The 22,472-nt window shown below is 42.7% G+C and overlaps 1 protein-coding gene across 1 annotated transcript in view; it reads right to left on the reverse strand.

The window, feature by feature from the left end:
- CRADD (CASP2 and RIPK1 domain containing adaptor with death domain) overlaps nt 1-22,472 on the reverse strand; it is a 190,598-nt gene that overhangs the window by 167,547 nt on the left and 579 nt on the right. Inside the window, exon 2 of the mRNA XM_027543155.1 lies at nt 21,394-21,697. Within this exon, the coding sequence (XP_027398956.1) occupies nt 21,394-21,691 (298 nt within the window). The 5' untranslated portion in view covers nt 21,692-21,697. The remainder of the gene's footprint in view (nt 1-21,393; nt 21,698-22,472) is intronic.

The raw sequence follows: 22,472 nt of genomic DNA on the forward strand, positions 1-22,472 counted from the left end.
TTGTCTTTCTCCTCACAGAACCCACTCACTCAAGAACCTACTTTGTAAACAGGGCAGGTATGTAACTCAGAAAACAAAAATGACATGGATGAGAAGACTAGAAGTAGGAAGAAGAGCTGGATTTATTAGAGAAAAACTCATTCCATTTGCAATGCCATGGATTTAATGATCAGCAAGGCACGCTGAGAAGATGTCTAGGAGATAGCACTCAGCATCTCCTTTGTCTAGACTGGTTTCTTCCCCAGTAAGGAAGGACTGTTAGTGTCACTCACTCAGTCGTGTCTGACTCTTTGTAACCCCATGGACTGTAGCCTGCAAGGCTCCTCTGCCCATGGGATTCTCCAGGCAAGAACACTGGAGTGGGTTGCCATGCCCTCCTCCAAGGGATCTCCCTGACCCTGGAATAGAACCCAGGTCTCCCACATTGCAGGTGGATTCTTTACCGTATGAGCCAGCAGGGAAGCCCAAGCAAAGACTACCTTCCTTAAAACACAAAATCATCCTAGAAGCACTCCCTACTCTACCCTCCCCTCCATAGAGATCACACCTGTGTGCTGCACGCTCTGGTGGACCTTAATTCATTGGTATTTCCTTATAAGCTGCTGTTAAATGTTCAGAATTTCACGTACAGGTCACCCCTCTCTTGTAGTACAGACTGCAGACTCCTTGTTCTACCTTCCATTTCTGATGAACCCCTTTCTTGCCTTTTGGAGCCCACAGGACTCCTCGAACACCCAAAATGTATTGTTAACAAGCCTTAGGGGTTGAGAAACCCAATACAGCCCCATTTCTGAATAATGGACAGAAATAGCACAATGGCTATCTCAAGGAATGAACAGGAGGAAATTCTTACCCTTACTTGGCATTACTTGTCAGGAGATTTGAGTTTCAGTGATAATTTCCTTTAAACGAGATGAAAACAAAGACAAGGTGGGGTGTTGTGGAAAAAAAAATACACAAAAATACCTAATGGATGGGAACAAAAGGCAAATGCTCGTGACTGTAAACCTTGCTCAACTCTCTTTGTGGTTAGCACTTAAACGCTAACATTATCTCATCACCCCAATACTTAAACATCTTGAGACTAAACCATGAGTGAGTACACAGGATAAGCCGAAATTAAATCCTCGTGTGAATGTGCAGAGTACAAAGGAGTTTCATCTGTTTAGTTTACCTAATTCATTTTCTCTTATGTATAGTTTTAGAAATGAAAGAAAAGGTTCAATGGCGCTGGTATGACAAATCTCTTCTGGCAAAATTTTAGTCAAAAGGAACAGCAGAGATAATGACATACTTTCACAGGAAAAGTTTGCCCTGAAGAAAGGCCTTTCCAGTTTTGACTCTCAAAACAATTTTAGAACTAAGCATTAGCTTTAATCCGGCCCTCTGGTAAGCACCAAGAAAAGAAAGGCAAACAAAGCTGATTCCCGTCATGCAAGGCTATTTTCTGGCCTTTCTCACTCTTTATACGAAGCACGGGCAGTCTTTGTCTGTAAAGGCCCAAAGAGTAAATATTTTTTAGGCTTCGTGGACCACCAGATCTCTACTACAACTCCTCAGCTCTGCTGGCATGGCATGAAAGCTGCCACAGAAAACAGATAAACAAATAAGCTGTGTTCCAGCCAAACTTTCTTTATAGACCCTAAATCTGAATTTCATATAATTTTCACAGGTCAAAAGAAATATTCTTCTTTTGTTTCATTTTTGTTTCAATTCTTTAAAAATAGAAAAACCATGCTTAGCTCACAGGCCAGACTAAAACAGGTAGCAGTCTGTGGCTCCCAAGGACTTGGCCACAGGTCGCCAACCCCTGCTTTACAGTAAAGACAAGGTGGTAACAAAAAGTCGGAAAGAACTCAGAAAGTGTCAAGCCTGGTTTTCAAAGGGGAAGGCGCTAGGGAAGGAGAGAAGCGAGGAACAGAAAGTGAGTAAAAGAGGAAGGGATGCCCATGAGAAATTAGAAGACTGTCCCCTGAGGGGAGAGGAATCCAAAGGAGGTGAAAGCTGGGAGGGAGGAGGGGGCAGTAATAAATTGGTGGTAACAGAAAGAAGCAGGAGGCCATGACACCTGGGCGTTGGTGGGAAATGAAAGGGCAAAAGGGATGTCAGTGAATGACTAGCCTCAGGGACAGGATGCAGATTAAACTGTAAGAAAGCTGAACAGCAGATTAATGGACAAGCCCAGAACTAAAGAACAAGGCTACTTACTGACTGTGCACAAAGCTGCTCTCAGCAGGCAAGGACAGTGTGCTGTCAGAAGCCTCCTGCGGTATGTGCATGTTGGCGGGGCGATTTTTCTTTCTACTTTTATTTTGTACAGAGCTCCCAGGAATATCAGTTCAGTCTTCAAAGTCCCCTCACCTTTAAAGTGATACAGCCCTGGGCAGAGCTGGGCTTCAGCTCTGGGGGCCCTGACCATGGTACCCACTCCAGTGCTTACCCTGTACTACCACAACTGGCATTTTCAGCAAGAAGAAAGTTAGGGGACACCGTCCCATGTGAGATTTCATTATTACAACAGTTGCTAGTAACACTGACAAAATGGATCAATACCCAGACAGACAGGTCAGAACTTAAAGCTTCATAGAGATCAGGGCAAATTCTGTTTTAAATCTGATAAAATGAGTGGCTAATGAATAGCATCCAGCAAACACTAAACAGAAACTACTACAAAATGCCAAAAAATGACTTTCATGGAGGGTCAAAAACTAAACAGTTATTATCTGCCCAGACAGGTCAGAACTTAAAGCTTCATAGAGATCAGGGCAAATTCTGTTTTAAATCTGATAAAATGAGTGGCTAATGAATAGCATCCAGCAAACACTAAACAGAAACTACTACAAAATGCCAAAAAATGACTTTCATGGAGGGTCAAAAACTAAACAGTTATTATCTGCTGGCTATCCAGGAAAAGCTGAAAAATAAGATAAATTTTCATAAAATGTGATAATAGTGCTATGGGCTGACTTATCTTCCCAAAATTCATGTTGTTCATATATGTTCACATTCGTATGTTGAAACCTTAACCCCTAATACCTATGACTGATGTATTTGGAGTCTTTACAGAAGTAACTTGAGTTAAAATGAGGCCATTAAGGGGGCCCTAATCCAACCTGCTTGGTATTCTTATAAAAAGAGGAAATTAGGACACTTGGAGAGACACCAGGGATGCATATATACAGGGATGACCTTGTGAAGAGGAGGCAGGAGGTCAGTCATCTACAGGCCAGGAGGAGGCCTCAGGAGAAACCAAACCTGCCCACAGCTTGGTCTTCGACTACTGGCTTGCAGAACTGCAAGAAAATAAATTTCTGTTGCTTAAACCACCTGCTCTGGGTATCTTATTGTGGCAACCCAAGCAAACTAATATAAACAGTTATAGCATATGGAGATTAAGAGGGAGGTGGGAGCAAATAAGGCCACCATAGATTCACTCATTCAACCAACATGTGTTACCCCACTAGGTATCCGGCAACATGCGAGGTTCTGGGTCTGTAAGGATGAAAAGCTAAATTCGTGTCTTTGCCAAATTCACTGCCTGCTGGAGGACAAAATTCCACCGGAGTATGAATGCACTGTGACAGAAATGCACCCCAAGTCCTTGGGAAACACAGGAGTTTCTCAGCCAGCCAGGAAGTGGTCATACAAAGCTTTAAGAAAGAGATGATGTCTGGAATAAGTGCTTAAAACAAACAAACAACAACAACAAGAAGGCTACCTTCTGATTAAGAATATATAGGAATATATTTTTGAACTGGAGAAAATGAGTATTGTGGAGGAGGAGAAAGTCTGATGAGTGAAAGGTGGGGTTGTCTTTTGGTCATGATGAGTTAAGGGACCAAGGACTGAAGTGCAGCTATCTATTGGGGCTGGAGGCAGGGATTTAGAAGCAGTTCACTTTGAGGAGGTCATCAAATCAGGGGCACAGATTGGTTTTGTCCAAGAAGAATGGTGCCAGTGAGAGAAGAAGGATTTGTGAGGACTCGGGAGAAGACAAGCATTTAGGAGGCAAGCAGACTCAGTTGAGAGAAGCTGTAGACCGAGAGACAGGAGGAAAAACACAAGCTCAGGAAGGTGGCAACATCAAGAATGAGCGAGAGGGAGTGGTCCCCATGTCAGATGCTGCTGAGACATGTCAGGTGTTGCCAAGTGGCAACCTGAAAAGCTGTCAATCAATTTAACCATAGGTCACTGATAACCTCTGTGAAAACAGCTGTAAGTAGCAGAAGTCAAATGACTATAGCTTAAGAATAAATCACTGGATTTAGATGGGAGGACGTTCATGAAAACCCCAAGAAATAAAAGCTTCCTGAGTCATCTTCTGGGATGGATAAGTGAGGAAGCATCAGATGATATGAACAGAGTTGCAAAAAAAATGGTGGAGGGATGGTGGCGGGGATGGGGTGGAGGGTTTCTCATTCTGTCTTCCAATACCTCTGGGAGCAAACTGAACAAAGAGGAGAAAGGTAAGAGCTACTATGACAAGAGAGAAAACAGCATTTACCATGGGGTGAAATGAAACTCACTCGTCGTGTCCGACTCTGCCACCCCGTGGACTGCAGCCTGCTAGGCTCCTCTGTCCATGGAATTCCCCAAGCAAGAATACTGGAGTGGGTTGCCATTCCCTTCTCCAGGGGATCCTCCCAACCCACAGATCGAACCCAGATATTCCACTCTGCAGGAGGATTCTTTACCATCTGAGTTACCAGGGAAGCCCTTTACCATGGGGTACCAGCTAACATTAAAAATAATACCTACATATACACAGCATCTTATGCTGTAGAAGATTTGTTCATATCTCCTCTCATTTAACCTGAACAACTACTTTTGGAGAAAAGCAACGAGGCAGCTCTTTTTAACAAATGTGTTTGTTCAGTCGCTCAGTCATGTCTGACTCTTTCATGACCCCATGGACTGTAGCCCTCTAGGCTCCTCTGTCCACGGGATTTCCCAGGCAAGAATATAGGAATTGCCACTTCCTCCTCTAGAGGGTCTTTCTGACCCAGGGATCCAATCCAGTCTCCTATGTCTCCTGCATTGGCTGGCAGATTCTTTTCCACTGGGCCACCTGGAATGCATTTTACACACAAAGGAATTACATTCAGAGAAAAAAATAATAAGCATCCCCCAAGGTCGAACAACAAACAAAGGGTAGGACTTCATCCTGAACCTAGACCCATGTCTCCAAAAGCTCACCAACCATTTTCACTGAAGGAAGTATTAACTGGCCCTGGGCTGGCTCTCAGCTTCCTCATTTGAAAAAATGGGAACAAAAATAGTATCTACTTCACACTATTGACAAATGTAAAGCACCCAAAGGGGCTCGCTCACAATAAGTGCCCAATGAATGGGAGTCACTACCAGCTTAAAATCAATGAGTGTAACGTGAACATCACCATACCTCCTGTGTAACCAGTCTCGGTGAATTCCAATAACTGTCCAAACCAGAAATCTGGGCATCATCCCAGAAACCACCTTCTCCCTCAGAGTCGAGTCAAGTAACAAGTCCTTCCAATTCAGTGCTTCTCAACCTTATTTCTCATTATTGTCTCCTAAGGAGATTTTCTCGACATTTTTTCCCCAATTGTATCCCTCCCATGAAGTTTTAATACCATGGGTGACTGTGTATCTGTTTATTACTGCGGCCCTTTAAAAAAATAAATTAGAGGATAATTGCTTTACGGAATTATGTTAGTTTCTGCTGTACATCATCGTGAATCAGCTATAAGCATACATATATCCCCTGCCTCTTGAGCCACCCTCTCACCCACCTACATCCCACTCCGCTAGTTCACAGACCATAAACCACTGTAACATCTATGAATTTTTTACATCACCTCAACCAATTTTTACTTCCTTGGGGCCATATCCCCTCACTGAGAACACCTGTATTAGTCCTTCCTCCAAAATCTTTCTCGAGTCTATGTCCCCTTTCCTCTATCCTCAACGCCCAGCGCCTTGTCTTTACATGTAGTTTTTCATCTGAAATATTCCAGCAGCTCCCAGCTTCCCAACCAGATGCTCCAGAGTGAGCTGAGTGAACTCTGCTCCTGCGTATCACTTTCTCAAAAGGGATCAGTTGTGCCCCACCCCTGCTGCACCTTTCCATGGCACTCAAGGTCCCTGCGGAGCAGTCCTGGGCCTGAACCCCCAGCCCTAGCTGCCACCCCCACGTCCTCACTAGGCAGCAGGCACGCACAGCACACAGCCACGGCCTCTGGAGCACGGCACTTCCTGGTACCTCTACCTAGAATGCCCTTCCCCTTTGCCTGCCCCATGAGCTTCTACTTACCCCCTCGACACTCAACATAATAAGGTACACATATGCTCTTTAAAGCCTTTCCCAATTCTGTTTTACTGCAGGAGAACTAGAAATGTCACTGTCCCTTTCACACAGCACAACTCCAGTTACCTCTAATGATAATAACAGCAATCACTAACACCCTAACGTTCAGTGAACATTAACTGAAGATGTAAAATATACCAGGCTACTCTAAGTACTTCACATGGATCATCTCATTTACCTGGAGCACCTTGAAGGCAGGGATTATACCTTAATTTCTGTACCTGTTTAACTCTTGGCATGTGGTAGATACTCAATAAACACTTGCTGAAATAATGCAGGAAGCAAAGTTTTAGAGTTTCTTATAACTGTTTTTTTTTTCTCTGCCTTATATAGCCCCTCCTACAATGGTTTATGGAATTTATGCTGGTAATAAAAAGTGAGGAGGAATAGGATATGACTATTCTGCCCAAGGTCTTAACAGTTTCTTTGAAATATACTGATTTTGTTTTTTTAAAAAAAGCTACTAGGAATGCCTTTCCAAGTGCAAGGGGGGGAATCTAATCTACAACTCAGAATATTTGCATATTTACAAATCTAGTCAATTCGAAGGATATAATTATATCTTAACATGCCACAGGCAAAGCCTTAATCACCTATAACCCAAAAGTTTGGGAAAAACAATGAAGAAAGATTTAGAAATACAGTAGTATTTAAATGCATATGAACAGGAGCCTTGGGAAAAAGTCAGGTTATATAATAATCTAATGAAACACTTTGAAATAGAATACTCACAGAAAGATAAACAGAAAAACACTTTAAACAGCAGAGTGAAACCTACTACTCATAGTTCCTTAAGAGTCACTGGAGAAGGTCATTTAAGTCCAGTGCTCCCCACCCCCATCCTCTGCGAACTGAAATAGCAACCAGCCTTAATAATAACGTGAAAAGACGACTTCAAATTGATTCAGAAAGTTTTACTCTCTGAAGAAAATAAATATATTTTTACACACAGACACATAACCTTCTGGATTTTTTTCTCCATTTGGCATCATGTGGATTTAAGTGTTAGTATTAAGTAAATAATAACTTTTTAGAAATGACTAGAGTTCAAAAAGAGAGAACTTCTAAAACAAAATGTCCTATGGCAAACACCCAAACACTACATTTCACTAATCATTTATTATAAACCATGGTTCTCTCTGGGCAATAAGATTATGGGTGATTTCCATTTTCTTGATATCTATCTGGAGCCTTTCTTTTTTATTTAAAAAAAAAGGATTTATACTCAGAAAAAATCTATTTTCACTTTTAAAAGCATATTTTTTATTACACATTAAAAACATTTGTTATTAATTTACAAGTTACTTTCATGTTCAGTTCAGTTCAGTCGCTCAGTCGTGTCCGACTCTTTGCGACCCCATGAATCGTAGCATGCCAGGCCTCCCTGTCCGTCACCAACTCCCGGAGTTCACTCAAACTCATGTCCATCGAGTCGGTGATGCCATCCAGCCATCTCATCCTCTGTCGTCCCCTTCTCCTCCTGCCCCCAATCCCTCCCAGCATCAGGGTCTTTTCCAATGAGTCACCTCTTTGCATGAGGTGGCCATGCGAAGCTTTAGCATCAGTCCTTCCAATGAACATCCAGGACTGATCTCCTTTAGAATGGACTGATTGGATCTCCTTGCAGTCCAAGGGACTCTCAAGAGTCTTCTCCAACACCACAGTTCAAAAGCAGCAATTCTTCGGCACTCAGCTTTCTTCACAGTCCAACTCTCACATCCATACATGACCACAGGAAAAACCATAGCCTTGACTAGACAGACTGATTTCCCATTTATGATAAGAAACATACTTATTTTAAACCACTACATCTGCTAAGTCTATAAGGCCCCCAAATGATCAACATAGCCCCCTGGAAATTTGAGGTCTCTATCTCCTCTCTTTGAAACTGGGCTTCGGGACCACTTAACTGAAAGAGCACAGTCAAAGTCAACACTATGAGAGTGTCCAGATCCAAGACTTAAACTAGCAGCTTCTACTTCCTGTCTTTTGAAAGTTAACCACCATACTGTAAGAAACACCCCTGCCACCTGTACAAAAGACAATGTGGAAAGAAGCCAACAAGCAGCACCAATTTACCAGAAATGAGAGCAGCCCACCCAGGGAACTGGTCCTCCAGCCCTAAGTAAACCATCCCAACTGGCACGTGGTAGGGCAAAAATGAGCTGTCCCTTCTGAGCCCTGTTCAGATTGCACATTCATGGGCAAAGCCACGAAGTTTTGGAGTAGCTTGTTCCAAGCAAAAGATAACCAGAACACCATATTACACTTTATGCATTTGCCTCCACCTCTCCCCAGTTACCAGAGAAGGCGATGGCACCCCACTCCAGTACTCTTGCCTGGAAAATCCCATGGACAGAGGAGCCTGGTGGGCTGCAGTCCATGGGGTCGCTAAGAGTTGGACACGACTGAGCGACTTCACTTTCACTTTTCACTTTCATGCATTGGAGAAGGAAATGGCAACCCACTCCAGTGTTCTTGCCTGGAGAATCCCAGGGACGGGGGAGCCTGGTGGGCTGCCGTCTATGGGGTCGCACAGAGTCAGACACGACTGAAGTGACTTAGCAGCAGCAGCAACTCCCCAGTTACAATTTAAACACTTTGATGGGAATTCCCTGGTGGCCCAGTGGTAGAATTCAGAGCTTTCACTGCTGGGACCCTGGGTTCAAACTTCAGTCAGGAAACTAAGACCCCTATAAGTTTAAAAAAAAGAAAAACCTTTTAAAAAATAAATAAACTATTGAGGATATGACTCTGCCTTTCAGTTCAGTTCAGTTCAGCCACTCAGTCGTGTCCAACTCTTTGTGACCCCATAGACCGCAGCATGCCAGGGCTCCCTGTCCATCACCAACTCCCAGAGTTTACTTAAACTCATGTCCATTGAGTCGGTGATCCCATCCAACCATCATCCTCTGTCATCCCCTTCTCCTCCCACCTTCAGTCTTTCCCAGCATCAGGGTCTTTTCAAACGAGTCAGTTGTTCGCATGAGGTGGCCAAAGTATTGGAGCTTCAGCTTCAGCATCAGTCCTTCCAATGAACACCCAGGACTGATCTCCTTTAGGATGGACTGGTTGGATCTCCCTTTAGTCCAAGGCACTCTAAGAGTCTTCTCCAACACCACAGTTCAAAAGCATCAATTCTTCGGCCCTCAGCTTTCTTTATAGTCCAACTCTCACATCCATACATGACTACTGGAAAAACCATAGCCTTGACTAGACAGACCTTTGTTGGCAAAGTAATGTCTCTGCTTTTTATTATGTTGTCTAGGTTGGTCATAACTTTATCTTTATAGCCATTCATTCAATAAACATGTGAGGATTAACACGTATCTAGACTATGTGAGGGGCTTTCTAGGTGGCTCAGTGGTAAAGAATCTGCCTGCTGATGCAGGAAACACAGGTTTGACCCCTGGGTTGGGAAAATCACCTGAAGTAGAAAATGGCAACCTACTCCAGTATCCTTGCCCGGGAAATCCCATGGACAGAAGACCCTGGTGGGCCAGAGTCTATGGGGTCGCAAAGAGTTGGACACACAGAGCACACACGCATGCAGACTCTGCTAGATGGATTTTGAAAGTACAGAGATTAAAAAAACAGCCTTCACCTTAGAGAAGATTACATTCTATTTACAGGGAGAAACAAAAAAATGACAATGACAATCATAATCTCAAAGACTTAGCAGAACAGCCAGCAATAGTAGATACTCAATGAATGATGCCTGATGAATGAATGAATAAACCAGGTTCTAAGAACTATTTTGTGAATTATGTAATTATTAATACTACAGTGATTCCTATTACTATCATCCTTTTACAGATGAAGTGTACCAATTAGCAACATATTATTTGGTGGCGGTTTAGTCGCTAAGTTGTCTGACTCTTGTGACAGTCTCCTGCATTGCAGGCAGATTCTTTACCCCTGAGCCACTAGGGAAACCCCAACATATTACTTCTTAGCTTTAAATTTACCCTCTTTGTCCTGCTTCATAATACTGGGGCTGGACCCTGCAAACATTTCTCCTTTGTCAGATGGTACAGTGTTAGTTTTCATCGATAGAGGGCACTGGTGAGATACTGCAAGACAACTGCAGAGGAAGGGGCTTTTCATCCTGGTTTGGGATGCTCTGCTTCCCTGGTGGGTCAGACAGTACAGAATCTGCCTGCAATGGATTCCCTGGAGAGGGAATGGCTACTCACTCCAGTACTCTTGCATGGAAAATTCCATGGACAGAAGAGCCTGGCAGGCTACAGTCCCTGGGGTCACAAAGAGTCAGACACTACTCAGCGACTAACACTTTTATTTTTCATTTTCACTTTTATCCCCTCTAAAGTGTATTACTGCATTTTCTATCAAGTTTCTCAACCTGGTAAGCTGCTCTTAAAAACCAGTTCCAGCAGAACTTCCAGCAGGTTCACTGGCCACCAGCAGGCTGCATTTTCATGTGGCAGTCACTTCATCTTCAATGAGGCCTGACCCTCAGTCTTGGGGGTGGAAAGGGGCCTCTTGCAAGCTCTTAGTACTGCATCCTGTAATCCCCTTCAGCCCTTGGAAAACGTAGCTTCTTCCATCTGTTATGCTTGCTTTCCTTGGAGACCTCTTTCACCCTATTAGTAGTTAAGCATTGTTAACTTTTTACTAGTGTGTAAAGCTTTATATTAAATTTTCCTTATTCAAATTACTATGTGGTTTTTGTCTCTAGAATGGATTCTGGCAGGCACATGAAGGAATAAAAGGCCTCTTAAACAAATATGAGAGGGCTGAAGAAGCACATTTTCCCATGGCACCATCAAATGACTAATTAAGAATAAAAAGAAATTGAAATAAAGAGTCAACAAATAAAAATTGGCATGCCAATCTCTTTTAAAATCTATGTCTAATCACATTTCTTAGAAAACATATTTTATCTTTTTTGGTATTTCTTTCAATCTCCTATTTGGTAAACTGTTAAAAAAAAAAAAAATCAATGCAAATATTGGCCACAGGTGAGACCCAAGGCAAGAAAGGGTTGGAAAATAAAGAAGCTGTGGCTAGCCCAGGTCAGGTCATCTAAGACATGTGACTCCAACCAGAACCAAGAACTGGAATCAGAGCAAGATTGCCTAGTGATCAATAAGACTGGAGGACCAGAGCGTCAGTGTTCAAATCTGAGGTCTGCAACTACTGAGCTGTGTGACCTTGGGCAATTTATCTACTAACGATAATGTACCTACTTCAAAGCTCTATGAAGACAAAGGTAAAGTTTATATATATAAAGCCCTGAGGCTAGAACTCTATCCAAATTCTCTTTCTAACCTCCTCTCTACTTCAACATGCTCAATCCATTTTTTCCCCAGTATCATCTGACTATTACTGATCAATCCCTATTGAAATAGATATTGAATACCAATTGAAAATCTATATCTACCAAAAAGGTTTCAGAAGACCTATCTTCTTTCAAAACTGTTCTCCTTTACTCTTCCTACCATCCCTGGCCTTCAACTTGGACCCTGCTGAAATAAGATGTAGAATATTCTCCTTCTTAAAAAGAACAGGAGTGATACAGTACAGCCGACATTTCTCAATCAGCTCTTACCTCTTCCTTGTGGATCTGTCCCTCCCTCACTCCATGTGACTCTGGTGTCCTAAGGGAAGGGCTCACAACTCAACGCAAGATAACCAGACTCTGAACCTTGGAAGAAGACGAAGTGGAGGAACTGAGCTGCAGACAGTCATCAATGCCCAGAAATCCCCAGGGTTGCCTCACTCCTGCCCTTACTAAGTCCAGGAATTTGAGCAACTCCTTTTAAGTTGTGAACGACCCAGTGCATGTTAGAGAAATTCCTACTTTTGCTTATGTTAGCAAGAAGTCTACTGCTTGAACCAGAGGGCCCACATACAAGTCTGACTGACTTGCATCCCTTAGTTTCCCCATCTGTAAAGTTTCTGAGATACCTTCTGGCTCTGCTGCTGCTGCTGCTGCTGCGTCACCTTCTGGCTCTAACCTTCCCCAATTCTGACAACAGGGCAAGTCCCAGAAGACGTGCTCTGATTGTTCCGAATTCTCCGTAATAATGGCACCATTACCACCCAGCCCCCATATACCTTATGGACAAATGGGGGACTGAGAGATGCTTTCAAAGTCTTATATTTAGGTTATAAAACCACAAGCCTCTCGTTTGCCACTTGCTACATCTCAGCAGTATTATTTTGGTAACAGCGTCGCCACCCTCTCTGCTTTGGTGCTGAGCATAAATAGAACATGAACATTTCCAGGAATTGTCAACTTGGCACTTCTCACAAGGAGTTAAGATTTCTTTTAAAACACTAACAAAAATAAAGCCTAAGACTAAAACCTGCCCCAAACTTCTTCTAGAAGTTACATTTCTTTCTCAATTAAAATTTACTGTTTGGAAAAGGACAATGTACTCCTTTTTCCCCTTCTGGGAGAGAAGTCCTCCAAAGAATCATATCCATATACTCCTTACTGCTCAAACTGAGGAACAAGTATAAACACAGCTGCCTATTAAAATTAAGTAAAGGCAAACATTCCTGCAGCTAGCTACAACAGCAGCCTACAAGTCTGAACTATACCCATAAAAAGAGAACACTACCTTGCTAAACGTACAGTTTAACTCTGAGGCCGAGCCACCAGAAAAGCTGGTTATTGCAACTGATGACTTTCCACAGCATGATTTAGGAGCTGCAGAAATGGGGCCGGATTCCCGGATTAGAAGAGCCGAAGCACCATCTCCTGACCATAGCCAAGAAGATTGAGTTTTTTTTTTTTTTTTTTACTGTCAAGGTACCCAGGGGCCTGTTCCTTGACCTCATATGGCCTCACATTACACCCTACTCCTCCCGCTAAAATAAAAGGATAAAGTGAGAGATGCGGGAGAAAGAGACCAACCAGGAATTAGTCTTTAGACAGTAAGTGGGGAAGAGAAAGAAAAGCCCCTGACGCTGCACTTCTGAGACAGACTGGAGTAGGGGAAAGGAGAAGAAAGCAGACTGGTAGATAACAGGCTCTGAAGCACCACAGGCTCTCAGATTAGGGAGGAGAGAAATGCAAATTTTGAGAAAGTGTCTTTACAGGACATGAATCAGCAGTCTTTGAAGTCAAAGTCTCTAGATTCCAAATTAGACTTAACTATGTTGTATAACCTTGAGCAAGTGACTTAACATCTCTGTGAGTGAGGGTAATAATACCTTCCGCCTCATCAAGTTACTGTTAGGATTAAATGAATTAATAAATGCAAAGGTCCTGGCACAGTGCCAGGCCAATAGTAAAGTAGGTCCCCAATAAATACTGTGATTATTATTCCACTAGTATTATTTGAGGCTCTTGTGAGACACAGAAAAGACTAAAATTAGTTTTTTATTACAAATTGAAACTATGGGCAGACAGATTGTCTGACCAACCCACAGACAGACAGACCAAGCCGGTCTCGGTCTTTACGACTGGCCGTTTGCGCCTCTCCTCCCCTCATCCGTCCTTCAGCCACCATCAGCTCCCTCTCAGGCTGACAGTGGCACCAGTGGTAAAGAACCTGCCTGCCGATACAGAAGATGTAACAGACACAGGTTCAGTCCCTGGGCTGGGAACATACCCTGGAAGAGGCAATGGCAACCCACTCCAGTATCCTTGCCTGAAGGAGCCCATGGACAGAGGAGTCTGGTGGGCTACGGTCCACAGGGTCACAAAGAGTTGGACACGACTGAAGCAACTGAGCACGCACGCAAGCCTGAGGCTGATGGCAACACTCAACTCACTCTCCGCTGGCAGCTTCTGTCTCCATTTGGACACAGCTTGATCTCCAGCGCTCACAGTACTGTGGGCAGTCTGTAATTACCAAACAATGTGAACAGACAATGAAAGTAATTCCCCCAAATCCAAATTCACCAGATAATTCAAAGCCCTCCCGTCAGTTTTTCTCTATCAACACAGAGCCTATGAATCCCCACAAAGCTCTAATGGAGTTTAATGCTGGTAGTAGACTCACACCTGCATGGGGTATGAAATGCTAGAACATTCTTAAGCTACACTGTTTACAGAATTCAAAGAATTAAAAACAATGGTGCGCACAGAGTTAAAACAAAACTACCTATCCTTCTACATCTCCATTCCTACCTCCTTTCATGGTCCCCCACCTGAAAATAAGAGCAACTCTCAAGCAAGCACAAAGCTTTGGGAGGGCCATTCCTGGGAAGCAACAGGTGAAAAGGGAGCCCAATCTGATGGTGAGGTCTTTAGGCTTTCAACCTTGGCAACACTTTAAAATTACCTAGGAAAGTGTTCGTGCCTGTGTTTGCACCTCTGTCTTTAACACCACTGCCCAGACCCCACCTCCAAAGATTTCGGCATGAACTGGCCTGGGGCTAATACTGAGGATCATTGGTGGTTGTTTTTTTTTAAGCCAGAGTTGAAAACCACCGAGCTAAATCAACCCTGATTGATCAGCATGATCAGCATGACTGATATAGCCAAGCGACCCATACATCCACAGGAGAGAGAAACAAATATCACAGGGAGGATTTCAAAAAGGAAATAACATTAAATCCATTTTTTAGAGTGATATGGAGGCATCCCTCCTGGGGAGACCTGTCACATGGTCTGCTGTTCCTAGAAAGAGCAGCAGTTTGCTGCCAACAGATGCATTATTTCATCAGTCCCATAAATACTTGATAAAAGTCTTCCGCTCTTGCTTTATGTCAGCCTTGCAGAAGAGGTGAAGGACGGGGTGGGAGGAGGAGCTTTCTGACAAAATGTAGGGCTGACCCATCAAAACTTCCTTTTAAATGATTAAAATTGGCATCAATAAAAATAAGATATTTTAGGAAAATCTCACCCCAGTATACCTCAAAAAGCCTTTGAAAATTTCCCCTTAAAGTGAAGAGAAAAGCATGAATACAATTTTTTAAAGGCTAATTTCGATTACTAACACTACAGCTTTATACAGTTCCATTTCTCAGCCAGTAGGGAGCCAAAATTACATAGCAAATGTCCTAAATCCAGAGTCAAGAGGCCTGGGTTCTGGTCTTGACAAGTTACATTAGCTGTGTGATTGTGGGCAAGTTGCCTTCATCTCCCTAGCCCTCAATTTTCTCAGAGAAAAATCAGATGATCTATGATCATCACCTTCCCAAACTTAAAGTGCACAATGCCAGGATGTTTCTCCATTTTGCTAACTTATTACATTAGCAACTGAAGGCATTTACAATTTAGACAACTTAAAATTAAGTCATTCTCACAATTCTGCCAGTAAATTTAACCAGTTGGCAGCCACTGTGCATCCACTGAGAAAGCAAAACAGTAAAGTATCTTGACTAGATGTTACCTTCTGTCTGAAGGATGGTTAGAGCCTTTCTGCCCCAACTATGCCAGCCACACTAAGCTTCCTGTCCCCAAACTCCCGTTGTTCTTTTAAAAGAGAAAATACATGAAAAACATCTTCACGCTTTTTGCTGTATCTCATACCATTATTATTTTCTTAGGATTTTCCTTTAACTCATTTCTAAATACCATGTGTTTTAAAGGAACTTCAAAAATAGAAGCCTGTTTTACTTGTGATAAATGGAAGAAAACCACTACAATAATACAAGGAAAAAAAAGCAAAACAACTGAATTCTAACTCAATACTGTTGTCCATAAAAGGCTTTAAGCATGAGGAGCTTTTTCAGTCTATTAAGAAGAAAAATTGTCAAGGGTTGCAAGAGACGTAACAGAAATACTTGTACCAAATGGAGGTTTTCCTTTGGATTAAAACAGGATTAATTCCATGTCCACACATCACCTGAAATCATTTTAAGAACCACCCAAGATCACGGCTGTGCACACATCTCACATTCTGGGAAGCACAACAAACAGCCGTGACTGGGCCTTAGCAACCAGCCACGGGACGCAGCATCTCTCCGAAAGGAAGGCTATTCCCCCAGAAAGTTCTGGGCTCTAGCCATGTTGTCACTGGGGCTCCCACTTGAGTTCCTTTGCACTTGTAGTCCCCTCTATCTGAAAGCTTTTCTTCCAGGCATCCACTCTGTTGAAGAATTCAGGTGTCTGCTGAATGTCCTCCCATCAAAGCAGCTTCCTCTGACCACCCCATTTACTGTGGAAAGCCTCTCCTCACCACCCCGCATGCTGTTCTTCTTCAAAGCACTCTCAACCTGATGCATTCTTCATTCACTTGCTTGTTGTCTGTCCCCATGAGACTACAGAATAGTAGGAGTCCAGAAGAGCGGGGGCTTTGTTTACTACAGTACCCCAGCACCCAATGTCTGGCACGTGGTCAGGACGAATATTTGCAAATGAATGAATGGATCTTCTCAGTTGATCTGGAGAGCCTTATTAACTAGTGCCTGGCACATGCTTAGTCCTCAAGAGGTATATGATAACTGTGCTGGAGACACACAGAAACTCAGGCTCACCATAGACTCTGCCTTTAGCACGAGGAGGGGTCTTGCTCTGAATGCTGACACAGCACACCCTCTCTAGGACACAGGATGCCACAGAGTGAAGTCTACTCAGCCACAGAGGAAGGGTCTGAACAGACCATGAGTCTGATGAACTAAGATCAACCCTGAATTTACCATACCCAGGTTGTGGTTTAGTCGCTAAGTCAGTCATGTTTGACTCTTGCAACCCCATGGACTGCAGCCACCAGGTTCCTCTATCCATGGGATTTTCCAGGCAAGAATACTGGAGTGGGTTGTCATTTCCTTCTCCAGGGGATCTTCTGGACCCAGGAATCGAACCAGGGTGTTCTGCACTGCAGGCAGATTCCTGCGTTGCAGGCGATTCTTTACTAAATGAGCTATGAGGGAAGCCCCAGAGTAGGTATGAATGCATGGTATAATTCAAAAATCCCACCCTGGAAATCTCTCTAATAAACCTATTACAATACCTACAGTTTTTGGGGTTTTTTTTTTCCCTTTATTGCTCAGTAACTTCAGGTGTATCCAAGTATACATCTGACAGCCTGAGTATATCCCTAAACGGTGGCTGGTGCAGTTCTGTGTGGTCACACAAGGCCAGCTCCAAAAGGGACAGGCTGAGTCCTGGAGACTCTGGGGTAGAGGGGAAACAAGCCAGCCCTACATCCTGCTCTGGTGAGGGCAGCCACACGGTCCAGGGCAAGGGTCCATGGCGAGAACCAGCTCAGGCAAAGTTACAACAAATGTCAGCCCCAGGACAGCTACTCCAGCAGGCATCCGATGCTAACACAGGAGGCGATCAGCTGCATTCCAAGGTATCCGTCCTTCATCCTTGCTGGTGGCTAAGAGACTATAAAAGCAGAAATTTAGCCCAATGAGGAAGGAAGGGGGAAAAAAAAAAAAATCTTGAGCCTAAAAAGGACTGGAATTAAAAGAAGAGTTGCCAGGCTGACTGTTCAGTGGGAATCACGGCGGAGACCCACTCCCACAGCCGAGGCCAACACGGTAAAACAGAGAGTCCTTGGGCCCAGAAGTCTCTACCATCATGACTTAAGGCTAAGTCCTACCAGCTGGTGAGACCAGGCTGCTGACAAACCTCCTTTCCAGATCCAGATTAGCTCGGGCACCCACATGAGCTTGTCAGCCTAGACAGGGGCCCATGAGTAGCGGGCAGCCAGGCACGCAAGCACATGCACGTTTACCCCGATTCAGCACCATCCTCACCCTCTCAGTGACCTGCCAGGAGCCAGGAGGATTTCCAGCTGATCTAGTGTCTAGTGTGTGACCTTGGCCAGTAAGGGACACACTGAAGCGTCCCTTCCATGGTGCCAAAATGGATTAAGTCATTTTATCACCAGAATTCCTCTTTTAAAACATAAAAGTCTTTATAAGGTGAGAAAAACAAGAAGTCAATTATCCATTAACGTGCTGGGCTTTTTTAAAAATATACAACAAAAATAGGGATACCCGTTATCTAGGCATATTCGGAGACAATCAAAGATTTAAAGTATTTTCTTTGGTGTTTGCTTTTTTGTTTTTATGTTTTGGGATTTCCTGGAGGCACAGTTTAGAAGAACAGAGAGGATCAAGCTACAACTTAAGTCTTTTCTAAAAAATGACACCCAGAAAATAAATTAAAAGCAACTAACTGGAATTAATCACCAAATATGGCCTTTGAGGTAGCTCAAAGTTTACAAGTGAAACACAAAAATTAACCAGACAAACAAAAGGAAAACCAAGAACCAAACAAGAAGACCAAAACAAGAAAACTTTTTATAAAATAAAATCAGTTCATGCAGGTCAATCAGGATTGACCTCTTGGCCAAAGAGAAAGCCATTCCTCCCCATTTGTTTTCAAAGCCTCCCAAGAGGAGACCACCAAGCCTACACAAACTAATAATTGCAACCAAAATGAGTAAGAAGTCAGAAGAGGTTCACGTCTACACACACGTATATATAAGCACCACATTTTCCTACATTCCAATTCCTCAAAATTCAAACATGCCTTTTAAAAAATTTAAACAGACTATTTAAAAGCTTATTAAAATTACTCCATTACAACTCCGAAGAAGCACAGGGATCCTGGGAAATAGGCCTCTGGGTCCATTTGCAAGTTTTATAGGGACATTAAACTGAAGGCATTTCAAGTCTAGTACTCTTCATACAATGTTTTTAAATAGGTTTCCAATTCAGTCCTAATTTAATTTTATAATTAAAATACTGCCATCAAATTAATTGATCTAAAAACTTAAGGTTTAAGGTCTCAAATAAAGAATCTGTTAACTAACAACTTCTTTAAAGTATATCATTTCCTCTATGCCTTACATACATAGATAGTGCTGAAACTTACGGTGCAGTGAATTTTCCATAACATATGTTGATTTTAAAAGTGATTTTTATAAGATGGAAAATTACAAAGTGAAGAATGGAATGATAAACTCGAAATTTGGGGTTTCTTAGTGAGTGGAGGCTAGGGATGAGCTAAGATTGGGAGCACGCCCAGGGGCCCTCAAAGGCCATGCAATAATTTTTTCAACTAAGTGACAGGGAAATGGGTGTTCACTTTATCACTATTCTTCATACTTGATTATATTTTGTCATCTTACTTAAAAATATTCAATAATTATAAAAAACTATTTAAAAAGTGAGTTTGTGTAATTGCCACTGTGGGAGGTACACAGAGCATCACATAAATCAAACTCTCTCTTCGGGATATTTTTTCAATAGCACTGTTACTCAACAAGAAGTACAACAACGAAGAGGACTTCATTTGTGCAGCAACCAACCTACTGTTCCATTTGACCACTTCCACAGAACTAACAAATTAATGTTATTTTTCCAAACTTCAATTTTTTCCCCACTCTAATGATTCATACTGCTCACTTAAAAACCTTTTTTTCTTCAACATCTATTAACTTTCACATTAGTAAAACCATAATTTCAATTTTTATTGTTCTTTGAATGAACTGCAAGAAATGAAAATGGGGTCATACCTCTTTGAACAACATACAAAAGTACTATTTACAACACCCACAATGATTATGAAATTAAATATTTTGGTAGTAATAAGCTTTCAGTTTGTCTGTTTTGTTGTTTCCAATTATGTATTGCCAAGAGGAACCTCTAAGTCAAATATCATGTAACATGGACTCCCTAATGTTTCTTTTACCATTTCCCCACTTCTTCGTTATTTATTCTGCTTTCAATCAAGTGGTAGAAACATCTTAGCTACTTCAGTTTGGCTTTGTTCACACACCTGGAGTATTTTATTTTGTAAGGATAATCCAATTTGCAAACTGAAATATTCAGTTCAATTGAATGAAATGAAAATATTTTTGCTTTTTCCACAGGGGTTTTACAAGGCCTTCCTAAGTCAACCAGTTATCTCATACAGATCAAATATTCAGACATACGCCATTAATAAAAACAGAAGAATTAATCAGTATTATTTAAAATCATTCAAAATATGAGGACCATGGGACAAAAATAACAAAGTGAAGTGAAAGTTGCTCAGTCGTGTCCAACTCTTTGTGACCCCATGGATTAATACAGTCCATGGAATTCTCCAGGCCAGAATACTGGAGTGGGTAGCCTTTCCCTTCTCCAAGAATTTTTCCCAACCTGGGGATTGAACCCAGGTCTCCCGCATTGCAGGCAGATTCTTTACCAGCTAAGCCACAAGTGGTCTTTTTATTCCTGGTATTTTTTTTTTTTTTTTACCAGTTATATTGGTGTTTAAAAAACAGCAATAACAAACTCTGGGGACCCCTAAGTTGGAGTAGTTCTAACTATCATTGCTGTAAAAACCTTAGCTTTCTTTTTTCCTTCTTTTTTTTTTTTTTGCCAGTTCAGTTCTCTGCTCCTCAGTCTCTGCAGAAAGGAGAAGACAGGGAGGTGTCAAGCATGAACAAGTGTTTCCTATCACATCTTCTTCCTGCTACAAGCCAGGCTGATAGCACCAGGACTGTTTCTCTTTTCCATAGCTTCCAACTTTCCTTAAAATCAAAATGAGACACGTACTGCCCACCCCAAAAAACTGCTGTCCTTATAAAATTAAATACTCTGGGTGTTTGAACAAAGTCAAACTAAAAAGGATGCCTTTAAATCAATAGCCTTTAAAAACAAACTAAGCCAGCCTTCCACATAATTCTCATTGGCCATGCAGGACAGGGAACAGGTGCAGGCGTGCCTTCCTGGAGGCGGTCTCCTTCAGGGGTCTGACCTTTTCCAGCCAGCCGCTCTGGCACCCCGCGAATCAGTTATCAAGAAGCCGAAAGCCTGCTTTCCCATCTACACTTTCTAAATGGCTCCCGATGCCAAGGACTAAGATATGACCTGGCTCTCACATGAGAGCATGCCTCCCAAGTGACCTGCCAACTTTCCCTGGAAGTATTTCTAAATGTATCCTCTGAGTTTCCTCCTCCCCCTCTCCATCATGGGCCATTCCTCCATCCTTCCCTGCACTTCATAATTCCATCTCCTCGTCTGGTCCCTCCAACAGCCTGTGCCTTCAGACCAAACTCTTTACCCACTTTCAGGATCCACCGACCTCCACCCAGACTAAAATCACAACTTCAAATCCAAAGGGCATAGTTCCAACAATTTTGGAGCTGGCCTGGAGTGAACTTTTTGAGGCCTACCTGCAGGCAGTTCAACTATGGCTTCTTCTCTTGCCTTCTCCAGCTTCTCCCTTACCCAAGGGAATTCCTGCAGGGAATCTAGGAATGCATCGAAGGCTTTAGGACCTCTGGAAGGTAGGATATCCAGCAGTAGCATTGTTTTCCGGAGGCCTGTGGCTTGAGCTTTAATTTCTTGAACGTGGCTTTCTGTCAAGACCCCTTCCTGATAAAGATACTGGAGGACTAGCCCCTCCACCAGTACCTCTGCACCCAACTCCAGGCGAAGGGAGCGAAGCACTTGCTTGTCTCTAGCCTCCATTTCCCCCTGGTAAGAGACAAAATGGTAACTCAGATCACAGAAGTCTGATGAGCCCCTAAAGATAGTGTCTTACAATGCAAGCTCCTTAAGGTCATGGACATCTTTGAACCCTAGCAAAGCACCAGGCCACAGTGGCTGTTAAGCCTAGTAATATTAATTTTGAATGGTTCAGAACATGACGAACAGCACTGAACATGAATCCTCTTCTCTGTTTTTCTTTTCTACACAAAGGGAACCTAGCTCCATTCCTTGTTCTATAAAGAGATTTGGGGGAAAGTGGATCAGAGACCCTGCTTAAAAAGCAACTTTTATCTAAAGATTACAGAGGAGCATTTCATTCTAAAAAACTTGGGAAGAAATAGTGCTTTTAACATTGACGTCATCAGAGATACCCACCACTGCAGAAACGGCCTAGGTGCACGCAAGTGCCCTTTAGACCGTGTGCTTTTGCAGAACCTGAACAACAATGGGAGTGGGGCCAGAAACCGGCAGGTACCAGTAGTTTAAGGGTCATTTTCCCTAAGAGAAAAGGCCTACACACGACTGCCTTCAAAGAAAACATGAAGCGTTCATGCCCTGTCTATGGCATACATCTTACACCTACAATGTCTGGAAGAATTCCGAATCTCCATCACAACACTGTCATGGCCACACATGTATGGGACACTTAATGTCGTGGGGGTTTTTCCTTTAAAAGACTAAAAATAAAACAATCCACACGCCATTGAAGGCTTGTGTCCAAGACCACAGCATCAGTGAGGAGAGCAATGGCTAGGAGAGT

Source organism: Bos indicus x Bos taurus, chromosome 5, assembly GCF_003369695.1.
Source record: "Bos indicus x Bos taurus breed Angus x Brahman F1 hybrid chromosome 5, Bos_hybrid_MaternalHap_v2.0, whole genome shotgun sequence".
NCBI lineage: Eukaryota > Metazoa > Chordata > Mammalia > Artiodactyla > Bovidae > Bos > Bos indicus x Bos taurus.